The 11,396-nt window shown below is 41.2% G+C and overlaps 1 protein-coding gene across 1 annotated transcript in view; it reads right to left on the reverse strand.

Annotated features, from left to right (window-relative positions):
• The window catches only part of LOC135094347 (uncharacterized), a 113,654-nt gene that overhangs the window by 20,508 nt on the left and 81,750 nt on the right, over positions 1-11,396 (reverse strand). The window contains exon 8 of the mRNA XM_063994379.1: positions 9,303-9,409. Coding sequence (XP_063850449.1) covers positions 9,303-9,409 — 107 coding nt within the window. The remainder of the gene's footprint in view (positions 1-9,302; positions 9,410-11,396) is intronic.

Raw genomic sequence — 11,396 nt, forward strand, 5'->3', positions numbered from 1 at the left:
TTACAGAGAGAAGGATAGAAACCGTAGGAGGGTAGTTTGGAAATCAAAGCTTTGTGCCAGACTCTAACAAAAGCTTTTGATATGTCCAAGGCAACAGCAAAAGTTTCACCAAAATCTCTAAAAGAGGATGGCCAAGACTCAGTAAGGAAAGCCAGAAGATCACCAGTCGAGCGGCCTTGACGGAACCCATACTGCCGATCAGATAGAAGGTTGTGAAGTGATAGATGTTTAAGAATCTTCCTGTTGAGGATAGATTCAAAAACTTTAGATAGGCAGGAAATTAAAGCAAATAGGACGGTAGTTTGAGGGATTAGAACGGTCACCTTTTTTAGGGACAGGTTGAATGTAGGCAAACTTCCAGCAAGAAGGAAAGGTAGATGTTGACCGACAGAGCTGAAAGAGTTTGACTAGGCAAGGTGCAAGCACGGAGGCACAGTTTCGGAGAACAATAGGAGGGACCCCATCAGGTCCATAAGCATTCCGAGGGTTTAGGCCAGCGAGGGCATGGAAAACATCATTGCAAAGAATTTTAATAGGTGGCATGAAGTAGTCAGAGGGGAGGAGAGGGAGGAACAAGCCCAGAATCGTCCAAGGTAGAATTTTTAGCAAAGGTTTGAGCAAAGAGTTCAGCTTTAGAAATAGATGTGATAGCAGTGGTGCCATCTGGTTGAAATAGAGGAGGGAAAGAAGAAGAAGCAAAGTTATTGGAGATATTTTTGGCTAGATGCCAGAAATCACGAGAGGAGTTAGATCTTGAAAGGTTTTGACATTTTCTGTTAATGAAGGAGTTTTTGGCTAGTTGGAGAACAGACTTGGCATGGTTCCGGGCAGAAATATAAAGTGCATGAGATTCTGGTGATGGAAGGCTTAAGTACCTTTTGTGGGCCACCTCTCTATCATGTATAGCACGAGAACAAGCTGTGTTAAACCAAGGTTTAGAAGGTTTAGGATGAGAAAAAGAGTGAGGAATGTATGCCTCCATGCCAGACACTATCACCTCTGTTATGCGCTCAGCACACAAAGACGGGTCTCTGACACGGAAGCAGTAGTCATTCCAAGGAAAATCAGCAAAATACCTCCTCAGGTCCCCCGAACTAGCAGAGGCAAAACGCCAGAGGCACCTTCGCTTAGGGGGATCCTGAGGAGGGATTGGAGTGATAGGACAAGATAAAGTTATGAGATTGTGATCGGAGGAGCCCAACAGAGAAGAAAGGGCGACAGCATAAGCAGAAGAATGAGAGGTCAGGAAAAGGTCAAGAATGTTGGGCGTATCTCCAAGACGGTCAGGAATACGAGTAGGGTGTTGCACCAATTGCTCTAGGTCATGGAGGATAGCAAAGTTGTAGGCTAGTTCACCAAGATGGTCAGTGAAGGGAGAGGAAAGCCAAACCTGGTGGTGAACATTGAAGTCTCCAAGAATGGAGATCTCTGCAAAAGGGAAGAGGGTCAGAATGTGCTCCACTTTGGAGGTTAAGTAGTCAAAGAATTTCTTATAGTCAGAGGAGTTAGGTGAGAGGTATACAGCACAGATAAATCTAGTATGAGAGTGACTCTGTAGTCGTAGCCAGATGGTGGAAAACTCAGAAGATTCAAGAGCGTGGGCACGAGAGCAGGTTAAGTCATTGCGCACATAAACGCAGCATCCAGCTTTGGATCGAAAATGAGAATAGAGTAAGTAGGAGGGAACAGAAAAGGGGCTACTGTCAGTTGCCTCAGACACCTGAGTTTCAGTGAGGAAAAGAAGATGAGGTTTAGAAGAGGAGAGGTGGTGTTCTACAGATTGAAAATTAGATCTTAGACCGCGAATGTTGCAGAAGTTAAAGAAGAAAAAGTTGAGGGGGGTGTCAAGACACTTAGGATCGTCGACAGAAAGGCAGTCCGACCTGGGGATATTTATGGTCCCCTCCCCAGATGGGGACTCCGAGGCTGGTGTAGGAGTCGCCATGATGATTTTAAAATTTTTGAGTGAAGGGTGTGTGTGTTATTAGGTGCTTGTAGTTTTTTGTGGAGGAAGAGAGTTGTCTTTAGAGGGCAGGCTGTGTCTGCCCCCTTGTGTTGTGAGACACAAAGGGAAACGTTCAGTGAGGTCACAGCTGGGTTTAATGATAAGTTCACAGCACCCCCTAAACAGTGCTTTAGACCTCACTGGGAGTAATTATCGTTTCGGCAGGTGTCTACTGCCTCCTCCTCTACTTCAGGTCTAAACGAAAGTACGCAACTTATGGTGTTTCCTTATCAGATTGTTAGGTTTGCCTTAGGGTGATTACTTCCCTGATATACAAGGACTGAGCGTGACAACTGAATCCAAGATGATGAGTGGAAAATTTTGTGCCAGAAATGTCACGGTATAGATAGTCTTGGTCAAGTATAGACCAATTTTATGTCAAGTAAAATAGAGTGTAATTTCCTAGTAACAATGAGCTAAGAACCACTTTGTAGCATAATGGTTTTGGAAACATATAATATGATCTAAATTATCAGCGATAGAAAAGAAAATAACTCAATTGAAGAAAATAAAAAGAACGAAATAAATAAAAAAAAACACATTGCACGCAACGCAGACGCAGATCAATCCATACCTAATTGCTTTAGTGTTGTATTTTCATAAAGCGAGGAAGGAAAAGATTGATATTAAATTTCCAATTAGTGAGTGCTATGTTTAAAATATCAACAATCGTTCACCTTGTAGTAAAAGGGTCCAAGTTTGCTACTTAAAGTGATTGATAGAATATAAATGAGATGAAAATATTTGTGTCTATGCATAATGGGAAGGCCTTACTTAAATGGGAGACTATGATGTTGTCCAGTTGACTATTAAATCCATTGCAGCAGTTCATATTGATAATATGATGTGAATAAAAACCATGATGAAAGTACATGTTTTGAAATAAGTATTATTGTTTCCTCTATACATTATATGAGAGCAGAATGAAATGTTTATTCATCTAAGAGAGCAAAGATAGATGAATTTACCCAAAGCTGATATGAGATGAGTTGATATGATTGCATTACAAACTTGGGCTGCTACTTACAACTTTTAGAGAGATTCCCGCTGACGCCTTCTTACGTCCGCAGGATGACCTCACTCCCATTATTTCCTTATAAATGTGAGTGTTTTCTGACTGCATCAAGCTTCTAGTCATATTGAGAATACTCAGAATTGATTGTGGAAAATATGATTGATTGTTGATCTCTCCTCTTATTGGTAAAGATATTGAATGTTATATTTTGTTTTCTCAACAAAGGCTCTATTTTTAAATTCGGAAGTTATAAATTCTGCTAATATATGCCTTCCCAGCAGTTTTGGATGGGCACCTTTTCTTCTACACAGTGTAAGGATAACCTGCTGTTACTGATTAAAGCATCAGCATCCCGGGACCCAGACTGGTACGACTGACTGTTGAGAGTGCTAGCTGTTGGGGTCACCCTGGTCTTCGTGGGCGTGAGTGAGGGCCGCACCTATAGCTCCCCTGGTTCCGGTAGCATGATACGGGCCTTGTAAATCCACACCCTGCACCACATCCACGGATAAGGGAACAAACACCCAGTCAAGTAACCAGTCGAGCGAGGACGCGCGATCATGGCATGGCGGGGGGCATGTTGTAACCCAAGAAACAAGAAGAAATGAAACACGTAAGAATAAAGAAGAATGAAACAAGAATGAAGAAATGAAGAAGGAAATAAGACGTAGAAAGAATAAATGAGGGAAGAAGATGATAAACACAAAAGCAGGTACAAAGAAGCTATCACCACCCTGATAGATAAGAGACGAGACGTGACCACCGAGGAGAACAACAAGATACGATGAGTCATCACAAGAGTAACAGAGCTGGAGATTAGCACCAGATTACAAGAAGAGATACCCACGTGCCTATCACTGAATTAGTATAGGAGGGAAGCAGATGACGTGAACAACACGGACAGCCAACAAACTATAGGAATCGCCACCTCCTTGTTCCTGATTGGAAGATGCGATTACCAAAGTTACTCGAGAATGAACCTCATTGAAAGTCAAGGGAAAATAAACTATATGATCGAAGTATAGAAAGATAATTATAGTTACTTGAAAATGTTCTTTACGGAAAGTATAGGAAAATGAACCTTATGATCAAAGTATGAGAGAATAAATATAGTTACTCGAAAATTAACCTTATTGAAAGTTATAGGAAAATTAACTGTATGATCGAAGTATAGGAAAATAAATCTTATAGCAACGAAAGCCTTGTTGGGGAAAAGGTCGCTCTAACATCACGTGTATAATATGAGGTGTAGGAGACGGAAATAGACAGAAGCACACAGAGAGACAAGCTAGACAGAGCTGTCAGACCAGAGAGGATCAAGATGGGCAAGCCACCTGTCATAGCACGAGTAGGTAGAGCCAGCACGAGTAGGTAGAGTTGTAATGCAGTCACAGTAAAAAGGCAAGAATGTATGAGAGAGAAGAAGCGGAGCAAAGCAGGATATATGAGTTGGGGAAGAATCTAATAGAAGTTAATTCACCTGATGGTAGTCGGAGAGGAGAGATAACAAGGGGAGATACGGTGGAGAGCCAAATGTTGAGAAACTTGAAGCTAATACTAGAGTTTGATGAATGGAAGGTGCAAGAATAGCTTCGGAGATTCAAAAAGAAGACGGCAGTTGCTAATATGTTAAAGGGCAGGGCCTTGGAAGTTATGTTTGAATATCAATGGATCGCTTAGAAGATTATGATGAATTTAAAACTGTCAGCGGATGACTTAGAAGATTATGATGAATTTAAAACTGTTATTCTGAGAGCCTACGAGCTACGCCCAGGGGCTTATCGACTGCAATTTAGGGGGTTTAAAAAGAGGCCCGGGGATTCTCACATCGAGTGTGATCGCTACCTCGAAGTTTTTATAAAGAGGATTGCTAACGAGCAGGCCACCTCCTACAGTGAACTGTAGGAGTTGATGGTTATGGAGCAGTTTGTTAATGTGGTCGAGAAGAAAACTGTGCCGTTCTTCGGGAAAAGAGGTTTAAAAGCCTAAAAGAGGCGGCTACCTGTGTTGATGAATATATATTAGCCAATCGACCTATGTCTCACCCCATTGGCGGTACACCTCGAGATTAGAAAGACGGTGGAGCGATTGCGCCGATTTTTTTTTGTGGCCAAGTATGGCCAGCAGTGTGATTAAGAGCTGTTACATTTGTCAAGTGGTGTGTAAGCCAAACCAACTCCCGTCTCTGGCTCCTCTCCACCCCGTCCCAGCTATTGCTCCTCCCTTCTCCAGGGTGCTTAATAATATTGTGGGTCCCCTTCCATCGTCTACGGCAGGCTATAAGTATTTACTGATATTGATGGATGCTACTACCAGATATTCCGAGGCTATATCGCTTAGAAGCACTCGCTCAAGGTTATTGCTTAAAGCCTTGTTTATTTTTATTTATTTTTTTCACTAAATTTTGGATTGCATTCAGAAGTGCAGTCGAACCGAGGCGCTAACTTCACTACCCAGACTATGACTGAGTGGGGGATTAGTCATATCCTCTCTGGTGCCTATCACCCTCAGTTGCAGGGTGCATTAGAAAGGCACCCTCAGACCTTGAAGACTATGCTGAGGATTTTCTGTCAGGATCATGATAAAAACTGATGAAGCAATCCCTATGTGTTGTTTGCAGTGCGAGAAGCGCCTGCTTACTGAGTTACTGGGGTTCTCGCCATATTAACTAGTTTTTGGGCATCGAATGCGTGGCCAGTCAGATGGCGTTCGGGATTGTTAGTGTCGTCCCGGAAATACCCGGAGTGCTTATTGAGAGCTATTGAGGTGGCTCAGTCGCATCTTGGCCGGGCTCAAGGATAAAATGAAGGTGTACTATGACCAAGTACAGGAGATTTGCTGACGATGATAGGGTGTTCGTGTTGTTCCCAGTCCAAGGGCAGCCGTTGGCAGCACGTTACAGAGGTCCCTTTATAGTAAAGTGGACGATCTGAACTATATTGTTGTTACTCCTGATACACGAAAGCGAACTCAGCTCTGCCACATAAGCCTTATTTTCGCAAAGTCAGGCTGTCGACCCCCTTCTGTTTTAGCCCTGGAAGAGGCACCTTTGGGTTTGTTTTTTTTCGGGATTGATGGAGAGGAGCCTGAGATCTTCGGCCCAGACCCGATTATGCCCACTCAGTACTGAGAGCAAAATAGTTTCCAGCTCCTTGAGGAGAAATTAAACCAGTTAGACCAGGAACGTCAGCGAGAAATGTTAGCAGTGTCCTCGGGAAAACAACCCTTGTGGAGCATGACCCTGATGTGGGGGATGCTGCCCCTGTAAAATTGCCTCATAAAAAGCAGCTGCCGGAGAAGTTGAGTTATATGCTGGACCATGGTCTCATCACGCGCGCCTACAATGATCGCCTGTCACCCTCCAGCCTAAGCTTGATGGGAAAGTTAGACTTTGTAGACTTCGGGGAAAGTGAACTCCTTGTCCAAAACAGACACTTTTCCAATTTCCCCTGTATGAGTGGGCCAAGGAAATTGCCAGTTTTGTAGCTGAAGGGGCTTCTTATAAAAGCCAGGTTATGCCTTATGGACTCAAAAATGCTCCGGCCACATTCCAGCGTTTAATGGACCGTCCCACACTGTGTGGTCTATATTGATAATGTAGCTTCGTTTGTGAGGCTGCAGGAGGCTGGCCTGGTGGTCAGTTTGGTTAAATGTGAGTCTGTCAAGGCCCAGGTCCAGTATTTGGGGTATGTGATGGGAAATGGCTATGTAACCCCACATAAGGCTAAGGTGGAGACGATCAGGCGACCTGTCGCCGAGCCCTTCAGCGATTCCTTGAGGAATTTCACCCCAGCCCAAAGGAATTTCAGTTATTTAATAAGACCTTCTCTCCATAATCCTAGCCATGCAACATTTTGAGGTCTATGTGCCTGCCTATGACAGAAAAATATCAATTCCCTCCGATCATAACCCCTTGCAATTTTTAAACCATTTTAAATTTAAGAACGTGCGGCTCACCTGGTGGATCCTATTGTTGCAGAAGTATAATCTTGATAAACATATAAAGGGGACAGACAACGTAATTGCTGATTGTTTTATCCAGGGCGGGGGCTTAAATGTTGAGGTGTGTGTGTGTGTGTGTGTAACTAAAAATTTTGTCACTCAGTATAACTTTCAGAATTTTTCCTTCAGGGAGGGACGCGTTATGTACAGTGCCTTAGTGGCAAGAGCAGGGCCACATTAAGAGTGCGCAAAGAGGGCAGCTCTATAATACTATGAGTCTATAATACTCTTGCTACTTTAATACTTCGCTCAGCATTCCAACCTTCTGGGAGGCAGTGCCTCCACACTCAGGTTACCCATGGGCCTCAAGACTTAAATCCGGCCTGGTCAAGAGAGAAGGAGGCAAAAGAGTGGGAAACGAGGTATGATGCGCACTGTTTTGTAGTTTTATTGAAAACCCTAGTGAACTCATTCCCCCTCCCCATTCTTGTTGTCCTAGTAGCATATTGAAACCATTACCCAAAGCAAGAGAAGAAATCATAGTTTACTGTGAAACGATTTAATTACAACAATCCACTTTAATGAGCGTTGGCAAACAAATAACTTAAAATGTGCTCCAGCTGAACAAGGAAGCAAGAGATGCGAGTGCGTCTCCCATGCCATCTGACCGACTCCCTGTCCCGTCCCCTCCAGTCACGTGATCAGTGTTGCCACAGCTTGGGTTATTATAAAGATCTTGTGTGTTTTACCTTGTTCTTGAAGTCTTGGAGTTTTTATGACAGAATCCAGTAAATCTTGGAGTTTTACTCCTTAAATTCCGGACAAAAATGGAAATCATAAAATAAGGCAAATTTTAGTGACTCAAAAAGTGCGCGAAAATGTGACTTACCGGAAAAAAATGACCGCTCCGGGCGGATGACATGATAGTTCCGAGCAGGAGCTCTCTGGCTCTCTCCAAATTCCCAAATTCTCAAGATTTATGTATGATTTAATGGCACTACCTCATTTTTCAGCATCAGTTGAAAGTGTCCTCTCAACTAAATATTATTAAAACCAAGCAAGCAAACACACTTAGGATTGGCACGGTAGCTAACAGACTCCTAGTAAAACAATCCATAGCAAGACAGGAAGTGCCTTGTTGTGAATAAGATATATTCAGAGATATATTCAGAATAAGATATATTATTTCAGAGGTTAAGAATGGGTAACTGTCGACAGTGTTACGAAGATAAATGGAGAAAGACGGAACGGGCAATTTTATTTTTAGCATCAGGAGAGAATGCCAGTGACTATGAAGACAATCCTTTGCAAGTCTTTCTACATTGAGGTGAGATATTATACAACCAGCTTATTTTCACCTAATTCGTATTAGGGTATTATTAGAGGTAGATTTAGGAATCCTGGGTCTTTTTTTTTTAAGGTAACCTTGGAGTTTTATGCAAAGCAATCTTGGGTATTTTATTTTTCCTCAGTGGAAATACTGCATGTGACCTAGCTACCCAGCGCGTCCCTGTCCGGAGTGGCTTCCCTTCTTCAGTGAAATATGTGAGAAAGATGTTCTTTGTTGAGCACGCGGTATGTAGCGGTGTTGGGAGGATAAGTTATACAGTATCCAAAGGGGAATAAGACTTGTACCCCTCACCCAGTTAAATATCGTGTTAGTCCCCACGGGAGCCTGTGTTTGCGCTATTCTCAGTATTTAAAGCATTTAAGGCCCCACTCGTTACCATGCATGTATAGCGTCCATGTTACAGAGGGCATTCGTCCCCTCTCTTTTTGTCAGTATAGCGTCTTGTGATGTTTCTGTGTGTCTCTGTTGTCTAAATGCGACTGGCCCTGTGTGTGCTACTGTCTATCTTTCTGACCAGAGGATATATTCTTTGTATGTGCTTCGTGTATGTGATTGCTCGAAAGATATTATGGTCTAGTCGTGTCTGTCCTTCCTTTGACATGTACTTGCGAGTTCATTCTCGGTAAGTGTGAGAAGTTTGTGTTGCATTTTTCCCTGTGGGAAGAGACAGGATGGCGACCTTGAGGCTACAGCCGTATGTGATTCATCTAACAATTTGCCCCTTACTAGGTTGCAAGGGTGGCAGCTTAATGAGAACTGACCCGCATCAGGGCAGCTGTAAGACGGGTTGGAATCAGGTAATAACAATAATTAATTAATTAATTAATTAATTAATTAATAATTATATATATATATATATATATATATATATATATATATATATATATATATATATATATATATATATATATATATATATATATTTCATAGTACTTCTTACAGTTTAGTGCAAGGAACACTGAGCACTGATCACAATAAGGTTTACTTACATGGCGTTCATTTTCGGAAGGAGATGTGAGCCTTTACGAAAAGCGACCGCCTGAGTCAGTCCATCCAGCAATCGGTCTTGCATAATGTATTCAAAGCAGAAGCCGAACTGTCACAGGGAGGAACTTGATATTACATAAATGTTATTATTATTATTATTATTATTATTTTTATTATTATTATTATTATTATTACTAATTTATTTATTTACTTATTTATTTTCATTGTTAATATGAAAAAAAAATTACGATCATTATAATAATAATAATAATTATTATTATTATTATTATTATTATTATTATTATTATTATTATTATTATTATTATGATTACTATTATTATCATTATTATTATAATGTTATCAACTTCTTTTCAAAAAGAGAATGTGAGTCAAGTGAAGTGGAGATTACCTGATAACAGTAACATTAATCAATATATGGTGAATGCTTAAATAATGTGGTTAGTACATTATATTATGCACCCCAGACAAGATCAGTGGATGAAGAAAAGGAAGAGTTTTTGAGAAAAAAAAAATTGAATGGAGGTAAGTGCTGCGGAGGAAACTGTGGTATTTGTTGCGGACCTCAATGGACATGTTGGAACAGGATGCAAAGATTCACAGAGGGCATGGACTGGGAAATTTAAACTCCACAGGGGAGAAGGCTTAAGAGAGGATAAGAGGGATGCAAAACTGCGGGGTGTTTGAGAGTCGAAGGTAACGGAAAAAAATCCAAGATGCATAAAGACAATTACAATTACGTCTGGCAAGACGCAAGTGAAAAGTGGAACAACGGTAATAGACAGTCCTGAAGTGAAGGTAGGACCGCCTCTGGGATCTGCGCTGAGCGACTTCTTATTCAACATGTACTCAGCGTGATGGCAGATGACGTGGGAGAGGGGTCGCCATGTGATATAATATATACCGATAATGCCCTTTTAGTGGATAAGTCAAAAGGCGGAATAGAGCAAAAAAGTGAGGAAGTGATAATTGGTACTGGAAAGTAGACTTGAAAATGTCAATAAAGAGAGAATATATGATATTTCACGATAAACGTGAAAGTAATAGGTTAGATGTTGCGGAACTATAGAAAGTTAATACATTTAAATACATGGGATCCAATATGCCGCCAGATGGGAATGAAGATAAAAAAATAATTAAGATTCCAAGCTGGAGAGTGGTATCAGGGCAGGAATTATAACCACTAATATAGCACCCATACGCCAACAGATAACATCCACACAGATTATAGTAATGCCAAATCTTTATGTCATGCGATATTTCTTCGAGGGTCATCCATCAACCAACTCTCGTCGGCAACCAGCATAGACAATGACTTCCAAATTTTGAGCAAAACGCTGTCAAACAAAGGCTTCTCCACAAAGCTGCAGAAAAGATAATGCTGACTAGAAATCGAGTAGTAGACTATACTAGCACATCCAACTCTCTTGTAGCTCAACTCTCCCCACAACCTGAAGCTCCTGCCAGCCACAACCTCTGTCACCCCAAACAGCTGATCAACAACAATCACACTCCTCTTTTCAAAAGTAAGCCATTTTATGACGTAGACTATGACTAAACTTTCCCACTTGTTAGGATCAGTACCTTGGGCACATAACGAATGCCAGATATCTGCTTCATTGGGGTCAGTGCCTTGGGTACAAAACAAACAACGTCACTTGTAGTACTCTCGGTCAGTGCGATCAGTACCCCCCTCACTTGCAATTAGTATATTCGGATCCCAACCTGCTTAATTTGTATTCTTTTATTTTCTTTTATTTTATTTTATCTTATTTGCTTATTCTTTTACTTAAAATATACTTTTTTTTGTTACTGTTACCTTTTGATTTCAACATTAGTAGTATTTTTATGCAATATTATAATCCAGCGCCATATGACCGCAGTTGTTGTAGTGCAACGGAGGAGATTTCCAGTCACTTGACTTAACTTCCCCACTTATTAAACTGATACATATATCTATTTATATTTGAATAAAACACTTTAAGCAGCATCACACAAACCATATAGTCTGGTAATGTCTGTAAGAACACTTCCCTACTGATTGACTGACCTTGTAAGAATGCTTCCTTGATTGTGTG

The sequence above is a fragment of the Scylla paramamosain genome, chromosome 45 (genome assembly GCF_035594125.1).
Source record: "Scylla paramamosain isolate STU-SP2022 chromosome 45, ASM3559412v1, whole genome shotgun sequence".
NCBI lineage: Eukaryota > Metazoa > Arthropoda > Malacostraca > Decapoda > Portunidae > Scylla > Scylla paramamosain.